We start from the raw sequence: 21,768 nt of genomic DNA on the forward strand, positions 1-21,768 counted from the left end.
AGGCTGGACAGGTTTAAAAATTAAATAAGAGGGGGAAACAGGAGGCGTGAAGTCTCAGTCTGGACTGGGGAGAGGCAGAACACAAAGAACTAATAATTCTCGCAAGTTCAGTGGGAGAGTGACTGAAAATCGATGTTGCGTGGGGAGCAAGAGTAGGGGACAGCCGGTTCTTCTGCATGAGAAGGATGCTGAATGACCTGTTGTTCATTGGCTGAGGCAAGAAACCCTACTGGGGACTTAAGAGGCAGATGCCAATGAGACTTAAAGAACTTTCCTTGTGTTGGGGTGTATGACAAGAACCACTCATTGGGGGAACTCTGGAAGGGACAGACAGGTACCTGTGTGCCTGCTGGCTCCAGGCAGTGCTCCAGATCCCCAACAATAAGACCCATGAAGAGACAGAATGACACTGGGCAAAGGGTTCCCATCTCTCTGTGTTTTCAGGATCATTCGAAGGAAAGGGGTTACAAAGGTCATAGGACTTGCAAAGAGGAAATGGAGTCACAAAAGCCAACCAGGTCTCCTGATGTGATGGGGCCTGAGTGAGCCACCATGACCCATGGGGAAGGAGAAACGCTCTCAGACTGGCCAGTAAAAGAGCAGATGCAGGGTTAGAAAGTGAAGCCCTCCGGGAGTTGGCAGCAAGCAGATGGACTGCAGGGTTGGGTGGAACCTTCCGTGAGATCAACACTATATGATTTCTAGAGCCCAAAGACAGAGAATGAGAGCTAATAAAAGGGTAAGCCTTGGCTCAGAGGGGCCACCATCGATGGTCCAAAGCATCCCATCCATCCTGATGAGTGACACCTTGACCTTTGTGGACAGTTCAAGGATGCTGACCCTCTGCGCACAATACAGTGCCTTCCAGGTCCAGGCATCTTCAGCAGCAATGGAGAGATCACAGCTGTCTGCCTTCCGTCTACAGGGCCAGCTGAATGTCTGCTCCTACTGATATGGATGCCCTTTACCCTCCTGCTGGGAATCACAAGCTGTTGGGTTCTGTCTGCATTCAAGGCTGCTCTCTTCCCCATCCCTTTGACAGAGACCCTGCCTAGGAGGGGGTGGGGGGGATTGTTCCAGGGCAGGAAACCACTTCAGAGGAGATGTCAGATGTTCACTGTCCCTCCAAGTCACAATTCATCCACAAGTTCCCTGTAGCTCCAGAATTCAAGAGAATGTCTCAGGGAACTGAGCAGTGACTAACGGTGTACATAAATGCTTGGTGACTTTGCTGCCTGCCTCTCATGTGGGTCCTCTCACAGTCCCTGACTCTTTCTCTTTCGGTCTTCAGCCATCAGCCCAGCTTGATTTTTGACTCTTATGTAGGGGCTTTGTCACCTCCATCCTCAGCCTCTGCCATTAGAATGGATCCTTTTGGGGACAAGAGCCATACCTCATTGTCATGGGTGTCCTTGGTTTATAATGGAGCACTAACAGGTGCGTGGGCTCACCATTCTCTCAGAACAGATCTCCCTGGCTGGAGTCGTTCCTTCCTTCCTGGACTTTCTTTCACAATCACTCACCCACTCAAACTGTGTCAGTCTTGGTCCTTAGCCTTCAGTGACTCCATGTGACTTATGCCAGCTTATGTAACTCTCCCCATCTATTACTTCCTTTTCTGTCACTTTAAAAACACATATGCACACATGCACACACACATATGTTCATAAATGCACACATACACATAGATACACATACAGACACATATAACCGCATATGCACACATTACTCAATGAGAACTTAAATAAACGTCTACCTCCCCACCTTTTAGTTGGTTCCAAAGTCGTTAATTTGGGAGACTATGCAGCCATCAACATGTTGATGGCTTCACACTGGCTTTGCTCCCAGTGACACCCTGAATGAAGCCATCCTGTTGTGTGAAAACCGCATTTCACTGTCTAGCCTGACTACAGTAGCATGTCTCTGGCCCTTCAGGAGAAGTGAATCTTCTCTATCCCCCAGGATCTTCCAGCAAAGTCGTCCTTTGCCATCTTCCCCATTCTTCGAAGGAAACAATGCTTTCTATTTTATAACAATTAGCTGCAGAATTGACTTCTCCTAGGGAAAAGAATTACAAAAACAAACCAGGAGGCACAGATTTGTAGGGTTTGTTGAGACAGGGTCTCACAGAGACCAGGCTGGTCTCCATCTCCTTAAGTAGATGATGCTGACCTTGAATCCTGATATCTTGCCTCTACCTCCCTAGTGCTGGGAGTACAGGTATATCCCACCATGCCTGGCAGAGACTTTCTTATCAGTAACTTAACTTCATATTTACAGAATCCAACACAGCCAGTCACCACAGCGGACAGCAATCTGCACATCAGAGAGGACCACTGGTGGTTTAGATCCTGAAGTTCACTTGTCTCATGTGCCCTCTTGTTTTCCCATAACAGCCTGCAAACCCAAGGCAAGATGAACTGGCTGCTGTTCAGGGTTTTTTTCCTTGACCTGATCTGGAGTCATTAGTCTTTACCAGTGATGAGCAACAAACGTGTATTCATGGCTACACACACGAATATACCATAAATACACCTACACCATACCACATACACACACATAAACATAAACACACCACACACATACACACACCACACACACATATACAACACAACACAGACATACACACACCACACATCATATATACACACACCACACACACCACACATACACACAAGCACATATACAACACACACCACACACACACACACCACATACATACACACATATACAACACACAACACACACATATACACACACCACATGCCACACATACACACACCAAATGCACACACAGCACACACTACACACACATATACACACACCACACACATGCCACACACACACCATGCACACATACACACAAACGCACACACACACACCACAAACAAACCATCTAGCAGGAATCCCATCTCCTTACAGTCACTCTCTCAGATCATCCATCAACCAAATGTCATCTGTCATGTCTTGGGTTAGCTGACAGTGTTCCAAGGATCTTGGAGACATTTGCATCTTAATAGGGGCCTATGAGGAAACAAAAGACTTCCAGGCAAAGGGCAATGAAGCTGTGCACCGAAGTGACAAGAGCAGAGGCAGATGGGTCCCATTAGTGGGAAGAGGAGCAGACCAGGCTAGGCTTGGGGAACACAAAGGCCCAGGGCTCAGGTGCATGCCCCAGTCCCAGCTCACCCAGTCATCCACACTGATGCCCCCGAGCCCAAGCACTATGGCTGGAAGGGCTGTTTGTCTCTCGTTTGCACCCTTGAGACCTCAAGGAAATTCATTGCCTTGGCCTCAGGCAACCCCAGATAACACAGGGATCCTCCAGGAATGAGATTCAGAAGAGCTCCTGGCCTCCTCTACCCCTCCTCTCAATAATGTCACAAATAGATGTCTCCAGGCAGAAGTCTGGTCAAAACAGAGTCTTAATTATAATAAAGTGTCACACTCGGCAGTGTTAATAGCTATGAAAACAGCAATTAAGTGTGTGAAGAAGGGCAAGTGTTTTCCCAGAAGGCTCAGTGAGATGCTGCAGAGAGAGAGAGAGAGAGAGAGAGAGAGAGAGAGAGAGAAAGAGAGAGAGAGGTGTGGGAGCCAGCACTGCAGGGGCAAGCAGTCCCCTCCTAGTTCAGAAAATGCGGATAGGAAGAGGGTCACAGTTCAGCCGTGAAAGTGGGCAAAGGGACAGCACCACAGAGTGGAGTCCCTGGTCCCCAGACATCTTCCGAGCACTTCTGAGTTTGCAGCAGGAGATCCGACACCCACCCTTCCCCAGGCTTCTTCCTTGTCTAGTCTGGCTGCTTGCCACACAGATGCACCCAGGTGCAGCCACGGCCAAGGATCTTGCTGCTGAGGTACGCATCTGGGAAGAGGGGAAAGGAGGAAAAGGAAAAGAGGTGCATGGGGGTTGAGGGTGGCGGAGAATCTAGCAGATCTGTGAGACCACCAGCAGGTGACACATAGTACCACAGTGGCCACATAGCAATGAAATCTGTCAGGGACAGAAGGCGACCTAGTGCCAAGGACATGGACAGATTTTTGTTTTTAATCTCCAAGCTAAGCTGTTTTATTCAGATGCCTGGTGGTAGCCGTGACTGCTATGTGTCGTTTTGGAAAATTCAATAGCGCTACTACCACTTCTGAAATTAATCAACTTATTTGTTTGTTTGTTGGTTTTTTGGTTACTGGGGATTGAACTCTGTGCCTGGTACATGCTAGGCAAGGACTCTACCATTGAACTTCTAAACTGAATTCTCCTCTTCTTGCTTTGGTTTTTGAGACAGTTTCTCTATCTTCTCTATCCTCGTTAGTCTCCTGGAACACAGAGACTAAAGCCCTTATTCTGAATTTTGAGGGGTGTGCCATGCCCCAAAAGTGAGCGTCTTCCATTTTCCTTGCTCTTGTTGAGAGTTCCAAGAGTAAAAGCCTCAGGGATATGGGTTTACAGGAAGAGGTGGGCATATTTCCTCACAATGGCACCTGCCAGTACCAGGGAGCCCATGAGCTAGGAGTACTGGGTGCCTGAGGATGAGAAGCCAAGACTCAGACCTGAAGCCAAATCTCTTTGGCAGGATGCTACAAAGTGGGGGTCATCAGGTGACACCTTTTTCAGGTAGCTCTTTCTAATGCAGCTGGGATGATCAGGACCAAGGGCCGCAGTGGATCCTGTGTCCAGAAAAGGGGGAGTTCCTGGTGCGGGTGAGCAGTGTCCCTCAACTTTAGAGGCCATGAATTGGTCCTCACTTCTGCTAGAAAGGTTCCAATCCACGAGCCTCAGACTTCCAGAAAACAAGGGAGGCATGGGGACCCAGAGCAGACAAGGATGCCCCAGTCGAAAGAGAGAGACGGGTGGGCTGATGAGGCTTACATAGGCGCTACGGGTTTAGTCCAGAAAATGAACTTGCATCCTATGAAGTGAATGTCTCTCTACCTCAAAGATTAAAGGTTGTCACATGTCACTTGTATCTGCTTCAATATCACGTGTCAGCCCATAGGGGTGCTAAAACAGAAGGGGGACCGAAAAGATCCAACTGGCCTCTGACAGTGGTGGCTCCTGAAAGGAGCTGAGGTGGGAAAGTGGTGGGGGTGGGCTCAACGTTTATTGTTACTCTTTGTGAGGAGAGGTGTTCGGGTATTTAACAATAAGAATGGATTCAAGAGGGGGCTGGAGAGATGGCTCAGTGGTTAAGAGCATTGCCTGCTCTTCCAAAGGTCATGAGTTCAATTCCCAGCAACCACATGGTGGCTCACAACCATCTGTAATGAGGTCTGCTCTGCTGCCCTCTTCTGGTCTACAAACACACAGAGACAGAATATTGCATACAAAATAAATAAATAAATATTAAAAAAAAAAAAAGAATGGATTCAAGATGCTGACCAGCTAGCCATCGGCACTGAAGAAACCCTTACAAGGAATGATTTCAGAGCACAGACAAAGGAGGAGGCTCCAGGATGGGGCCGAAGAGTCCGTCCATACAAACCTACTGCGTACATAGAGTGGCGCTATCATGAGGTCTTGGAAGTCTTCCCCAAGATGGACACTCAGCCCTGAATTGCCCTGCTCTCTCAAGTCTCCATATGCCTCTTGCCTCCAGCCGTTTGATCCCTGATGCTCGCTCTTCCTCTCACTCATACACCAGGGCCACCACCTTGGGTCCCACTCCCAGCACTGCCACCCTGGAGTCGTCTCAGCAGTTCTGCTTAGTAAGAACTTTATTTTTTTTTTTTGACTTGTCACCAGGCTCTGACCAAAATGGCCTAGCTGCCCTCACTGGGGAGCCATGCAGGAACTGACATTGCTCGGCTTTCCAGAGTGGCACAGCTGGATCCTTAGCATACCCAGGCCCAACCCAGACAAATCTCCAGACCTTTATTAAACAGGCATTGGTCACCACTTGCTTTGGGTCCACGATGTCCACCAGGGGCTCCTTCATGGCGACATCCCGGATACAGGTCATGTCAAAGCCATAGACGTTCTCCCACCCTGAGGAAAGAGAGCGAGACGTGAAGGCAAGGAACAGGACCCCCAAGCTCACCCAATGGAATACTGTAAGCTTCACACACTTGCAAGCGGAGCCTTGTGGGAAATCAACTGCTCATTCACACCTCTAAAAAAGACAAGACCCATTGTGTTAGCTCAGCCAGAGGTCAGAGAGACTGTGAAACTTCTGGAAGTTCACACATCTAGAAGACAACAAGGCGAAGGCCCTTACACACAGGACCTGTGACTTCTGGCTTGTGCCTGCTGTCTCCTCTCCAGGCCATTCACTTCTCCATTTCTGGGCCTTTGCTCAACCTTTCTGTCCCTTACAGGTCCATATGAACCTTAATTGCAGTGGAGAGAAACAAGGGCTCATAAACGAAACAGACTCAGGTTTGAGTCCTGGCACCAATAGCTTTTCTTCGGACACCGGGCAGACTCCCACCCTGATCTCTCAGAACCCCAGCTTGATCAGTTGGTGGGTCCAGGAGAGTGCTCACCTTACCCCTATGCCATCTGTCTGAAAAGCACTTGCTAAGGGTTCACCCCATAAGAAATCACCCTATGTGGGGGGCAACCAATCTTACAGGCTCTGGGCCACTTGGACTATTCATGGAATGCTTTGGGAAGGAGAAAGAATTAGGGTGTAGGAGCTGATAAGTGAGTTTGAGTCTGAGGGCCTAAGACCACCCTTCATTGATGGTGCTAATTGCTATTACTGAGTAGTCACCTTGGTCTAATATACCCAACAACCCCTTGAGGGTGCCTTGAAGTTACAGATGAGGAAACTAGCCTAGTTAAGTTGGCATCTGGCTCAAACACAAATGCCGAGCCAAAGTCACACACCAGCCCAGCGACACCAACGTGGAGCTCGGAAAAGAGCCAAGCTGACCCCCTAGCCTTCCAGCTGTGTCTCAGTGCAACAACAGCCAGGCATACAAAGTTCTCTCCCTCCCAAGAGGAGGGCCTGGCTGGGGCTCTGGTCCCTGGGAAGCTCGATCTCATCTGTTAATTCTAAAGCAGTTAGAAATGCTTTGAAGTAAAGATGCTTTTGTCTAAAATCTTATTAAATGTAAATTTTCTCTTAGCGTTCATCGCAGAAATGGTGCCTTGAGGAGCTCAGGTCCCTGTGTGTGTTGCAGAGAGTGGGTGTGGAAGAGGGAGGTGTGAATGGCCAGTGAAAGAATTGCTGTTCTTTCCTAAGGTACACAAAGATCTTGGGTGGGGAAAGCAGCGGCGAGGACAATCGTTTCCCAGAGGATGAGTGCCCATGAGCTCCTGCTTGCAGAAAAGATGCCAGTCATGGCCATCCAATCACAGGAGACCGCTGTCAAACTCCTGGTTGAGACCGTCATTGCGGGGGCTGGGAAGTAGCTCATCTGGGAGAGGACTTGCCTGGCATGATGAAGCCCTGGGTTCCATCTCCAGGACTGCATAAAACTAAGTGTTTTATGCATAGAACTCAGAGGTGGAGGTGGGAAAACCAAGAGTTCAAGGTCAGCCTTGGCTACATAGTGAGTTCTAAGCCAGCCTGACTACAGGAGACTCTGTCTCCATGATAGATAGATAGATAGATAGATAGATAGATAGATAGATAGAATCCACATTGTGGGAAAGGAGCCATTCAGTGGGCAACAGGTTAGGCCTCAGAGGAGACTCCCCTATAGGATCTGGAGGCAGCTACCCATTCTGTTCCCAGATGTTACATATACTGAGACACACTGCCTTAGGTTTAAACCCCTCCATGAAGATACCTGCAGCTGTGCACACATTCTTCAGCCTCTGTGCCCCTCCCTCCAGGAAAAGCTCTTTGTAAGTGTTCAACAAAATCCTCAGAGATGGCATGTGTGATGGCGGATAGCCTGGGTGCCTGGGATTCAAATCTGAGCTCATCCGTCCATTTGCTGTATAACTTAACAAAAGCGTGAGTTTCTCCAAGGCTTAGTGGTTTTTTCTTTTAAATGGAGCTGGTGGTGATAACGACGGCTATTCCCCAGGGCGCTTTTGAGCATTGATGAGACACTATATGCCAAGTGCCAGAGAGAATGCCAGGTACAAAGAAAGCCCTTGGCATGTGGCAGTCATCACTATGTGATTTGAGTGCCAGGCTGAGCGGCCCTGTGCAGACCAAGCCTCTTCTCCAGACCTGCCTATCTGCAGAAGGAAGGGTTTGTCTCAGTGTTCATGTGTTCTGGAATCATCTGGAATGCTTTTTAAAGTGCAGCTCCTGGGTGCTGGTCAGACCTACTGAACTAGACTCTCTAGATGAGAAACTCAGGAAGCTGGACTTTCCCAAACATGGTCCTTCCACCCAGAGTTAGAAAGCCTTCATGTTGCTTGATCTTCTGAGATTTTTCTCAGGTCCTGAATTAACATTTGAAAATCCTTTTCTAGCTGCTGGGGGCCCTTCCATGTCCTTCACACCCACAGCATCTGGCACAGCCCGGGCCTGCGGCTGGCTCTTCTCAGGTTGAAGGTCTTCACAAACGGAATGTTTTCTTTCTCTGCACATGCCTCATCCTCTAGGTACCGTTACTGGGGCTAATTGATGTCCTATGTCCCCAGCTAGACTGTCCCACTGCAGCCTTTTGGGGACAGGAGCATCCAGCACCTTCACAAATGTGTTTTCTTGGTTCTGCCGACTGGCTGTTTTCCATTAGATTCTCTTGGTGGTGGTGAGGCAGAAACGGGAGGATGTGAATCTGGCCTGTTAATTTTCTATTGCAAGGATATATTGTCTGTGGAAGTTCTGCCATTACTTATTTAAAGTAACATCAGAGGGTTCTGAAAATCTTTTGTTGATGCATGGACATTAGTTCCGAAACAGACCACGAAACATCACACTAAATGTTATTAAGGTGACCTCAGAGCCTATGACTGCAGGCCTATTTGACTGAAGCCCCTATTCCGAAAGTCTGTCAGAGGAAAAAACGTCTTCTGGGTGTAAATATCCTTCACCTCTTTGTGTTGCTATGTAACACACAATGCCCATCACAAGTGAAGAATCACAAGACACTGAAAAGGGCACACACATGACCCATCATCCAAAGAGAAGGAGTGGGCAGACTCGGCTATAGCTCAGATGTTGGAATTGCTTAACAGAGGCAATAGAGACACTATAACAAACACATTAAGGAATCCAGGGGGAAATGTAAAGGATGTGTAACAGATGGGAAGAAGACTTCATCAGTGAGAGAGAAGCAGCGTCTTTAAAGGCCAATGAGATTCTCCTAACCAGAATCATGCTATCAGAGAAAGAGAATGCCCGTAATCAGCTCGTTAGTGGAATATGGATGGACACATGGAGGAAATGATCGATAAACCTAAAACTGGTTCAATAAAAATAACCCCAAATTAAACACAGTGAGGAAAACCACCTAAAGTATAATATCAAACACATTTTTAATGAAGATGAGGAAGATCAGACAGAGAAACATGCACATTTGTATGGATGATGGCTAATTTTTTCCCAGATTAATGAGATAATCAACATACAGATCTAAGCATTATATATAATACCATCAGGATGCACACAAGGAAAACACACCCAGATAAATCAAAGTGGAACTTGATAAAGGGAGAGATAGAGACCGAGAGCAATACACACACCCAGAGAGACACAGACAAGAAAGACATATGCACAAGAAGATAATGTCTCAAAACCAACCAAAGAGACAGAAATCCAAATTCCTGGGAGACAAACAGAATGCATATTGGAAGTGCAGCAGTGCCCCTTTCTTCCTCTGGCCCAAAAGATCTGAGTTTCTCTGTGAGGGCTGAAGGTCAGGGCTACTGGCTCAGAGTGCCTCCAGAGGTAAACAGAGGTACCCCAACGTGCCATGTACAGCCTCTCTGAGCAGAACGGAAGTTGTTTGTAACAACTTCGAGCATTTTAGGCTGCAGTAGCAACGTAATGGGGGAAAGTCCTTATATAAAAATGTATAGGTTCAAGATATAAGGGGCAGAGAGTAGATGGACCCCAGCCCTCCAGGAAACAGAGCCTGCAACCCCCAGCAACAGCACAGCTGTCTCTATGCCAGGCCTTCTGGCTCCCCACCCTCTTGACCCTCAGCTGACTGGAGATTCTAGTATTGGGGGATTTGTGCCAGGGATGAACTGGAATAGACAACCCACCTTTGAGACTCCGTAAGTCTCCTCTGCTGTAGGGGACAGTTTCCTACTGATTGCTCCTCTTTCGGATTCAAATCCACCTTGCACATCCCTCTGACGTGTTTGCTATTCCTTGCTTTGCTCAACAAAGCATGCACACCCTGAGCCAGTGCCGGTCAGGCACCTGGTCCTTTCTGCCCGGTGCCCTGTTAGCTGGTCACCAGAGTAAGGGCAGGGCCTGTATTCTGTTGTGTGCTCATGGCTGAGAAGGGGGAGGAGAGGGGAGAGAGGAAGAGAGGGGAAGGGCAGAGCAGGAGAGGGGACAAGAAAGGAAGCTTTCAACCTCAACAGTTTACTTTCTGTAGGGCTGTGCAAACTCCACATTTACAGTGTTCCTGTGGTTCCTGGGCTGATTGAAATTTCCTGTAACTGTTCCCTTGGCAACCAGCAACCCAAAGCTGTTGTTTGAAACACATTTCTTTAAGTGGGCCCGTTTCCTTTAGCTAAAAATGTGTCTTTAAAAGAAAAACATTTAAGTAGAAAACTTAACTGTATCCTAAATGAAATATAAACATTAGAATCTTGTTCCTTGGGAATTTAGGGGTTTTGTTGTTGGTTGATGTTGCTTTTGCGTTTTTAACTGTGGTGCTGAAGTTTGGAGCTAAGTAAGTACTCTACCACAGAACTATAGTGTTGGCCTTTTTAAAAGATACTCCAAGGGAAATTCTTTTAAGAGTTTTCTTCAGTTTTCGTTTGTTTGATCGTTAGTTTGGTTTTCTCCTTTCCTGAGCTGTAAAGGCAGCTTTAGGAACTGTGAGAAAGAATGACATGTTCTCCAGTTCTGGGCTGTCCCCTAAGCAGCAGCCACTGTCCCTTCTTCTGCTGGGTTCAGAATGGCTCATTGCAATGTGCTTGCTCCAAGGACTCCCAGTAGGTTCTGGGGAGGGAGATGGGGAGGAGGCCAGCTTGTTCTGGAAGTTGCAAGGCAGTTCCATAAAGAGCTTTCCTCGGAGATCACTAAATATTTAAGTAGATGTGAGTGAGGAATGGTCTCGAATGTTCTCCCACATGCTACTCAGTGCAATTGTTCCTCACAAGCTCCAAACTGTCATTCCGGGGTGATCTCTTTACACACACTTGGCTATGTTCACCGCTCAGTGGCTTCTTCGATGAGGAGACAGATGTGAGGCCCATATTCTAAGACACCAGAGGCCAGCAGGCTTGGCAGAGCCTGGAGCAGAACGAGATGCTGGTTTACTCCTTCAGAGGCTAGACCTGGCCTCTCTCTATGCACACACAAACTGTGGTGTTCATTGGCATGTATCATCTGCTTTAGTCCTTGTGAGTCACTGGGATTGAGGGCATCCATCGCCTCTCCCTGGGGCTCAAAGTCAGGTAACCCGCTCAAGGTTACTTTGCCAGTAAATGGCAAAGCCCACATTTAAAACCCTGGGGTTGGCAGGTGTCAAAGCCTTCACCCACATCATCCCACATCTCCTGACTTTCATTCAGAGTCCTGTGTCCTCTTTTCTAATTTGGGGTCAAATATTAGTAATGACAGTGACCTAGGTTTCCAGATCATGAGCTTCAAGCCACTCCTTCACTGACACTTCTGGACTTTGACTCTGCACTTCACTCTTTGGCCTTCAGCTTCCAGAAGGGTGTGTGCAGCCTCTGCAGCCGTCTCCCCAAGCAGGTGAAGTTGCCCAAGGATGTGAACCTGGACTTGCAGACGGCTGTGCGACCTAGAACTGCTTCCTCCCTCTTGCTTCTGGTTTGAATGCTGGTGTGTCAACTGTTTAAAGGGCTCTTCGCTCCATTGCCACGTGCGGATCCAGGTGACATGGCCGTGTCTCACCTGACAGAAATACACTGGGTACCAGTCCATCAAACGCCAGACCCAGGTCACTAAGAAATATAGCTTTTAAAATGAAATAGAATAAAATGGTCCTATAGAATCAGATAAAATGTTGGCAAAATTGGTTTTTGTTTGTTTGTTTTTGTTTTATTTTGAGGCTGGGCCTTTTTTTGTATGCCAGGCTGATATTGAACTTGAGATAATCCTCCTGTCTCAGTGCTCCATCCTCTCCCGAATGCTGGGATTAGCGGAATGAGCTACCATATCGGCTTCTTTTGTTTGAAGTAGTGTAGAGAGAAATATGGGGTCTTGACATGTAGCCCAGGCTAACTTCAAACTTATGATCTTCCTACATCAGTCTGAGTGCTGGACTATAGGAATATAGCACCACATAGAGCCATTTGCCTGAAGGAAGACACCGCTCTAACTTGTAAGACACTATGAATACATATTTACATCTGAGCCCCTGACCCCCCCCCCCCCGCCACACGCACACCACACTATCTAATTTGTTGAGAGTCTCTACTCTTCCCCACCTCATCACACGTATCCCTTAAATGAACCTTGGAGAAGAATCCATATTTTACCTAATGCGATGCAGAGTCACAGTGATTTAGACTTATAGGCATGGAGGCAGGTTTCAAAATGGCTGGCTTGATGGAAACCCTGCTTCACCTAACCCCACATCCAAGCCACCTGCCCTGCTATTTTTGGCACAAACACAACCCCGACTGCCTGGGTTCCATGCTCCATTCTCACTCCCGATACCAGCTACTTTGTTTATTTATACTCTGTAGACCTCCCGCCCTTGGGAAAAGAGAGAAAGACTCCACAGAGGAATCCCAAAGGGTCACAGATAAACTCTCCCAGGACACCAGCCGTCCACTCTGAAGTTTCTCTCACCCCCAGCACCCAACAGAAGTTCAACAGAGAACCGTAAAGTGACTTACAGTGGATTTTGAAGTCCTTGTACTGTCTGTCTTCAATTGCTACCACGTATAAAGCTGCCCGGTCTGGAAACATAAGCCCTCCAGGTTTCTGTTGATGAATTGTGGGGAAATGGGTCTCGTAATCTAGTCACCTGACAAAGACATCACATTTTGAACTGCACATAGAGTCACCAGACAAGCACCACCCCCTTGCCAGCACTTCTCACTCAGTGGACTGACGGCTTGGCCGGACATGGCTGTAACTCTGTGTTTATCTGGAGCAGGGGGAATCTGAGGAGCCCAGGTGGAGCTGACAGGACATGTGGAGGCAGAAGGCAAATCAAGGAGTGACAGAGAATCAGCCTGTGGCTTGGTGAAGCCATAGCCAGTGCCCCTGACTCTGGCAGTCTTTAACAAGAGGAGATGGCTTTCTGCTCTAGCCACAGGGGATGAAGTTAGACCTCCTGTGATGAAGCATGCCGACAGCGGGGCATGTTGGGCCAGGGTTGATCACTTGTTGCCCTGAAGCAGTTATGCCTTGAAGGGGACGCCACCAGACAGCACTCTTCTAGCCCATTCCTCTCTGAAGTCCTCCTAATTCCTCCCAGGCGGGAAGCTATGGGAGGGAAATATGGCAAGACGGCCATCAGAGCCACACGGGGAGAGCATGCGGACCACTTACCAACCACTTGTCCCTGGCAAAGATCACCGTGTTGAGCATGGACTCATAGAACAGACAGTAACCCATCCACTCGCTGATAATGATGTCCACTTTCTCCACCGGCAGCTCCACCTCCTCCACTTTACCCTTAAATATGGTAATAACTAGAAAACAAGAACCCAGAGCCATGCTGTGCGAGGACCCCCTAGGCACCACGGGCTCCTTGCTGCAGGGCTGCGGAGTTTTGAGCCCCATACTCGTCCCTGCTTTTAGGGTGTGACTTACCTTATCCTTCATCAGAGGAACTTACACAATCTCTGAAAATGCTAAGGTCTTTGAAAGCTACTTGAGTGTGTCCCTCATCAAAGGGACTGGACAATTACTCTGCCCCTGACTCCACTAGGCCTGCAGAAGGCACCGTGTTATGTAATTCGCCTTAAGAATCAGCACGTTATCATTATCCCCATCTTCTCTTTCAGCTAAGGAAACGGAGGTCTCAAGGTGAGATGATGGTCCAGATCTGATGGAATGGGACTGTAACGGTCCTACTGTGCACTCCCAGTTCCATGTAAGGTTACCTTGGCAACTCGCCCTAACTGAACAAAGGACACCCCACGTGTTGCTCTTGCATCTGCACACAGCCACGGCCCTGTACTCAGTGGCTGCCCTCCTAGTGTCTGTGAAGGAGGTAAATTGGTGTTTTGACAAGACCATGGACTCAGCAGACAGAGAAACCCAGGGTTAAGTGCTGGGGCTTCTAATTAGCTGTCTGGTTTTACACACATCGCTTGGCCATGCAGTTCCCATCCAATTCCCCAAAGAATAGCAAAGAGCATGAGGTCTCTGACGGGCCTGGTTGTATGGGGGAAATGAAGAACACCTAGGAAGTGCCAGGCCTCTAGCTGAGGCTCAACAGAAGGTAGCCAGAGCAGACACATTCCTTATTTAACAATATATGGAGGGGAGAAAAAGGATAAAGCCCCCCCCCCCCCCCGCCGTTAGAAGTGACTTTCCATCACACTACAGCAGGAGGATGATGTTAATTGAGTTTTTGGCCAGTTGACCCAGGGGGACACATACTTTTTGTATTCTTTGATGCACAGATGGAGAGGAAAGGTAACCTTAAGGTCTGCTGTGACAGTGGAGGAGTGTTGGGTGGTTGCCTGGTCCCTTCCTTAACATCTCTGCTGAAAGGCCACACGTGTTCATGCTTCTGTGACAGCCCCTGGGAAAATCACGCTAACAAAACCTAACAGAAGGCCAGACCTCAGAGTCACAAACCAAACAAACCATGTCTGCCTCGAATCCAAGGCAATTAATTTGGGCTGGAGGCTAGTCTCTAGCAAAGGGCACACAGGTCAGGGCCTCTGTTGAGCGTCTTCACAGATAAGGGCACCATCAGCAGCCTGGTGGCGGCTCCCTCTCCACTTCCTGGCTAATCAAGGATTAATAATAATTTCTAAGGTGTCAGAATCACATTCACCCACCCTCACCACCCACCACAGAGGCCTGTGTGCTCTGCCTGGTCAGTATTGGTGACCCCTATCCCCAAGAAGGAAGATCACAGCAAGGCCAGACTTCTCCAAAACCTTTGGAACAAGTGGGAGAGGCAAGTGTTAAGCCTGTGTGTTTTTTTTTGGGGGGGGGGGGGCGGGGGACTGAGACTGTGAAGAAAGAATTCAATAAGAGAAGGACCCAGTGGCACACCTTGGGAATTCACAAGTGGACAAAACCAAGGGCTTTGGCAAGTGCCCACAATTAGAATACTCTAATTTATTTCTCATTCTGCAGGGGAGCCAGCAAGCACACTCTTGCCCTTCTGCCCAACGAACAGCTTGCAAAGCCTGGCTTGTTTTATTTTTGTCCACAGTTTTACACTGTCTAATGGCCTTCCTTTTTCTATTTTCTTTGCACATCTCCTAACGTTTATATGCAGCTGTACTGTTTTGGATTACTTTGTCATCTTGTAATATGGCCTTCATATGGTCCTAGATGAGGCTCCTTCTGCCTCTGGGTCCTTGTAACCCCACTCTGGGGGCTTAATGCCAGGCTCCAGCCAGGATGACCTCAGAGATACTTCAAGAAGGAAACTACTGAAGGAAGGTTTAGTTTTGGCTTGTAGTTAGAGGACATAGTCCATTTACAGGAAGTCAGGATAGCAGACCCATGGGGCAGCCGGGTATAATGCATCTGCAGTAGGAACCAGAGAGATGAACATGGGTTTGTAGTTGATTTTTTCTTTTCATTCATTCCTGGATCCTGGACCATGGGATAGTGCTGCCCACAGTTAGGACGGGTCTTCCCACATCAGTTAATATAATATAGTAACTCCCTCATAGACATGCCCAGAGATTATCTCCTACGTCAAGTTGACAGTCAGTATTAACCATTACCCATGTATGAATGTATGTTATCTATCTATCTATCTATTTATCTATCTATCTATCTATAACATCTATCTATCTATATCTTTCTATCTATCTACCTAGGTTCTATCTGAGTTGTCTATCTGCATACTTACTTATCTATTATAGCCCATACTGATCAGAATATAGTAGCAAATGAATTAGAAGTCTAGCACAGGGAACAGGGAGGTCACCCAAGGAATGTTCAGTACATGTGTGTTTTTCTGATGAGACTAAAAGCATACAATATCTATTATCTATTATCTCCCATAGCTTCATCATCAACTTGATTGGATTCAGAATCAGCATGGAACTATGTACCTCTGGGTGTGTCTAGGAAGATGTTTCTAGAATGAGTTAATTGAAGAGGAAAATCCCACCTGAATGTGGGCAGTCCTATCCTATGTACTGGGTTCCCTAACGAATGGAAGGGAGAAAGGGTACTAGCATTCACCTCCCCTTGCTTCCCAACTGCGGGTGCAAAGGGCCTCATTCTGCTTCCATGCCTTCCCTGCCCTGATGGAGGTCATCAGCTGTGAGCCGTAAACTCACCTTAAGTTGCCTGTGTCAGGGATTTTTGTTACAGCTGTGAGGAAAGTAGCCAGACCCATAGCCAATTCACCAGAGACACTGCCTTGATGTCTCTAGCCAACACCGGGAACATCACAACATCTATGTTCAGTTGCACAAGCTACAAGATGCTTGACAGATGTTGGCTGCGTGGGGGCTACAGACTCTCCAAGAGCAGGAGGCCGGCTCACAGGACCACAGGACCGTGTAAGTATACATAGCTCTATTTCCCTTCTCCACAGGAAGGCCATTGAGTGGTAAAAGCTACCATCCCCAAGGCTCAGAACAGTTAGGCTGCAGATCCCCTTGCCCAGTCTGGACCCCCACAGCACCAGGGCAGCATCGGCTCAAGGTGGCTTTGAGGTCGAATCTGGAGCTGTGTTTCTAAGCCATAAGTATGATGGAAAGTTTGTTCGACTAGCTGTGACAGGACCCTGGCTCATAAATTTTACAGTGATTAATCATGGCTAAATGTACCACAGGGAGCCATAGGTACTAACTTGGGAGTTTTACCCTCTGGCTTCAGTTGGAAAATTAGACAACTAGAATTCAGTTCTTGTTGCTTGTAATGGGATTTTCTTTCTTTTTTTATTTGAGTCGTTATTACAAAATAAATTAGATGAGTCTAACCTGATTTGGTATTTCAATATATCCATCAAAATCAGATGGCCCCATAAGGCCTGCAGCTCATGGTATGCCATTTAATTAATTATCCATTTGTTTTTATTTTTATTTACTTCCTGTTTTGTTTTTTAGCAAGGACCTCATCCTGTAGCCCAGGCTGACCTAGAACGTACTATGTATCCTGGACTAGCTTCAAACTCAGAGGGAGCCTCCTGCCTCAGCCTCTTAAGTGCTAGATTATAGGCATGAGCCATCCTGCTCATCTAAGCAGTAATTCTGTCACACAGAAAAGTGAGCAGTAAGGTCACATTCCCTCAAGTCAGGAAATGCATTATGAATCCCGAAACCCCCAGTTCTATCACTGCAACCACACCAGAACCCCTCTTTCTGCAGGCGCTTTGCTTAGTCTCCTGTTTTGGTGACACCCACAATCATCACTATGCTTCTTAGGCATCGGCCCATGACCCCCTCTCCAAGTTGCTGATTTTAGCTTCCGGTTTCCAATACCTGGCAGAGCACGAGCTTCTCTACAGACATTCTAAACTTCTCACGTGGATGGATAAATGAATAAACAATTGAAACAAACAAAACAAGGACATTGGTTTAAAAGACCAAGGAGCTGCAAACCAGTCCTAATTATACTAATAAAAAATGATCAACATTTCAAAAGCGGCTTGAAGAGCAATTTCACATGAATTAATTAAGTTAACTATCCTCCCAGAGAGAATGTTGCTGCTATCATCTGCTTATAAAAAGAATGGGGATCGAGAAGGATCTAAACCGGGCCCACTGAGTCACCTGAACAACTCACACAGCCCTACTGAGGCTCCTGACCCCACTTTGTGAATATAATCACTGCTGACCTTGCAGCACCTGGGACAGTGTGGGCAGTGGGCAATACTTGCGAGGGGGAAGGGAAGTTGAAGGATGGAAGGATTGTCCTGTCCTTCTCAAGGCTGCTCATGTGAGCGAATGAGGGAAGAGCAGAATAAATGTGGGCAGTGAGGCTTTGTCAGAGCTACCAAGCTTCCTGGGCATCAACCCATACCTTGCCTCTGTACCCCATGTTCTCTAGAGCCCAGGTACTCCACAAATCTCTGTCACACAGAATCAGAGCCTGCGCACCACAGTGCACCAGAGTCTTTCTCTGCATATCTCGTGGCCCTACACTACCAGATTCCAGGAGCATAGGTGGGCCCTAAGTGTCATGCAGCCTCAGTATACTGCATACAACAAAATGGTACCCTCTCCTGGTCCAAATCCCTATTCACCCGAGATCCGGGAGCTTGAAAGTCCACCCCTCTCCCAGGGCATGCTTCCTATCAGAGCCAGCTCCAGATTTCTGAAGGTCTTGGTGGACCAGTCTGCTAAATTGGGGCTCCGATGACCTGTTGGCTTTCGCCAGCGGACTTTCTAACTGGGAACAGCACCCACATAATGCTCTATCCAAATCCATCTGAGGATTTCTACCCAACCCAAGCCATCCCTGAACACTGAGAGGCACTGGCAGGGTCTGGTCTGCTTAACTCCCAACACACTGGCCACTTGCAGGCCTGGCCCACATGGTTATTAAGAACGAAACTGTACCCAGCAAAATGGCTTCCACTGGGCTCGATTGTTCAGAGTATCACCTCCAGCTCTCATTCTAACCCTACAACCAGAACAGAAGCCAGCAAGGGACCGAGGACAAAATATCCCACACCCCAGGGGATTTGCACAGATAACCCTCTACCACTGTAGGTTTTGCATCCACGGATTGAACCACCAGGGAGTTGAGAAGATTTGAAAGGCAAGTGGTGTCTGTACTGAGCACAGATGCGTGTTGTCTTTATTCCCCAGGCTGCATCGCTTAACAACTATTTACATAGTGTTTCCATGGTGTTAGGTGTTCTAAGGGATGTGGAGAGGGTTTCAAGTATGTAGAGGATATGTACAAGTAACACTCAAAGTCTACATACAAATACGATGGCATTTTACTAAAGGGACTTGAATGTGCTTGGTTATTGTTATCTTCAGGGGGTCCCAAAACCAACCCTCCATGGACATTGAGTGGCAACTGTGTCCTGTCCCTGCTGGTCCTGTCCCCTCAGCATGGATGGCCTTTGCCCTAACTCTCTCAAGTCTCCACTCCAAACCTCTCTCTTCAGAAAGTGTTCCTTTACAACCAGTGCTTATGGACGATTAACTATCAGATCCAGGAAGGAAACCAGGAGCAGAGGGGAAGAGTGGGAGAGCAAGAGAAAGGAGGGAAGGAAGGAGTCCTGATCTATAGCATCAGCTGATGACAAAGGTATAACACTCCCTCAAGCCCCCCCCCAACACCACGCTTGCCCATCTAAAAGCCAACTGGGAGCAGGAGACCACTCCAAGCAGGGTGAAGACACGTGCAAAACCACCTCTCTAAAGTAGGCATGTGAGTTGCTCGCACACACCTCCGTGACTGCCCTGCTAATGTACAGCCCCCAGCCTCCTCACCTGTTCTCCCTAAGCACAGTCACGACTTCTAATGACACAGCAGTCTTTGTTCTCCGCTTTTGTGGCCATTAGACTCTGTGAGGCTAGGAGCTTCGTGACAGCAATGATTTTTGTTTTTCTAACCACACGGTTAACTCCTTTAATACCTAGCACAGGGCCTGGCATATGGGACAATAACACTTGAAGAGCTCAATCAATGAAATTACTAATGGAGCATTTCACTGCAGTTAGGAAAAGGAGAGGCAATTGCCAGGAGCTAGCGGTACAGGTTTGTGCAAAACAGTCTTACGTGATTAATCTCATTTCTTCTTCTGACAGCATTTATTTGTCAACTTAATAAATGAAATAATAATAACAATGGCTAACAGGTATTGGTTGCTGCCTCCCCGCCAGTGCTGTGCTGTTTCATACAGTGATGCGCTAGACACAGATGCTTGACTGGATCTCCAAGGGATGAAAATGTGGTCCTTGGGATTTGACTATATTGGGAAGGGGGAGCGTGAAAGGGCATGAAGACCAACTTCAAGCCACCAAAGTGATGATTTCCTTTCCTCGGATCTCTTGAATGTGTCACACGGGTTTGCAAGGTCACATACAGAACTGCTACAGCTTTGTGGCAGTCATCATCCGGTCCCTACAGAGGCACCATGAGATCTGACTCGCCATGGTTCTCATCTCACAGAAGAGGAAACTGAGGCACACACAGAAACTTATCTAAGATGACAGGCTGCACTTACCCAGATGGATGTGAATTAGGAGCAGCCCCTGCAGGGTCCCAAGAAGGAGAAAGGCAAGTGTCAGTCCTATGGACACCCTAATGGAGTCAATGACAAGTTATCATGCAGGTCCATGACCGCGTCCCAGAGCTGATCGTTCCGTATGTGAGTATAGGTCTCCTGCAGAGACTTCTGCATTCACCGTGGGATGCTGCCAAACATGCAGCTAGCAGCTGCTGGGAGCCAGGACCTCGGGCAAGGGATGGATGAGAGAATCTTGGTAGCTTGTGATGAAAATCAAATTGAACATTGATGGTTAAATTTTTTAAAAAAATGTATGTCCTCAGACTTCAGAGCATTTACAGGTAGATTTAGATTAGGAGACAACACCTGGCAGCAGCCGGTGGGGAGACCACCTCCTCACACACAGCCATTGATCTCTAGCTAGTAGCCACGTGATGTGATGTCTGCCAAGGTGCCAGTAGGAACTACCTTGATCAATGTATTTGGCCCAAAAGAAAGGGACTCAGGCAAGGCCCTCTGAGGCACCACAGTCAGGGAGAGACTAGGAGAAAGAGCCTAGGGGTGTGTGAGCAGGGACCACTCCTTGGCTTGTATGGTCCGAGAGAAAAGAAACAGAACTTCGGGAGAGCATCAGGGAGGAAGAATCGGCCTCAGTGAAAAGAAGGGCTTTCTGATGAGCACAGAAGCCCAGGTGTTTGGCAGTGCAGTCTTGTCCACGAGTCCTAATGTGCCTCATAAGGAACTGGCTTACAACAGCAGCAGCATCTTCTCTGGACGCTGTCGTCCTATTTGTTGAGTATCTAATCTATGGAAGGTCATGGGCTTGACATTTGACCTGCCCTGTTGCTCATCTCCCACAATCCTTCAAGCCATATCTTGATACTCTTCCTTGGGAGAGCAGTTTGCTCTTCAGTGTGACACAACAGAGTCCTCACGAGTTAGATTGCGGACCCTTGTGCCCCTGCCCCTGTGTTTCATCGGCTATCTTGTGACCTCTTCCACCTGTGACATGCATTCTTAGGGACAGACACAGGTGAAGGAAACAGAGAGGTTCATCTTCTCCCTTCAGGTTTCTGGAGAGTCAACGGACTATACATTTTTTTAAAGTTGGTTTATTTACGGAATTACAGAACTTCAATCTCTGTGATGCCAATCTTCACAAACCAGGGGACTTTCTGAAGCATTTCTTCAGGTCCCCACCTCCGCCCCACAGCCATGTTCTGTCATGGAAGAAATAATTGCTGGTGTTTAAGTCGGAGAAAAAGTAACTGAAGCATGTGTGGATGGAGGCACGTGAAGGTGGCCCATCTGTGCAGGTGGCTTCCTGTAAGTGTGTGTCTCCATGGGAATAAGCCCACCCCAGGAGCCACACGGAGGTGGAGAGGGAACCGCACGCTGATGCTGGATGCCAGGTAT

The 21,768-nt window shown here is 47.8% G+C and overlaps 1 protein-coding gene across 1 annotated transcript in view; it reads right to left on the reverse strand.

Annotated features, from left to right (window-relative positions):
* Prmt8 (protein arginine methyltransferase 8) overlaps positions 1-21,768 on the reverse strand; it is an 85,250-nt gene that overhangs the window by 11,700 nt on the left and 51,782 nt on the right. The window contains exons 5-7 of the mRNA XM_041639903.1: positions 13,560-13,702; positions 12,899-12,986; positions 5,868-5,983 (exon numbers count right to left, since the gene is read on the reverse strand). Coding sequence (XP_041495837.1) covers positions 5,868-5,983; positions 12,899-12,986; positions 13,560-13,702 — 347 coding nt within the window. The remainder of the gene's footprint in view (positions 1-5,867; positions 5,984-12,898; positions 12,987-13,559; positions 13,703-21,768) is intronic.

Source organism: Microtus oregoni, unplaced genomic scaffold (genome assembly GCF_018167655.1).
Source record: "Microtus oregoni isolate MIOR12 unplaced genomic scaffold, Mior012 000002F_ref0000024, whole genome shotgun sequence".
Lineage (NCBI taxonomy): Eukaryota > Metazoa > Chordata > Mammalia > Rodentia > Cricetidae > Microtus > Microtus oregoni.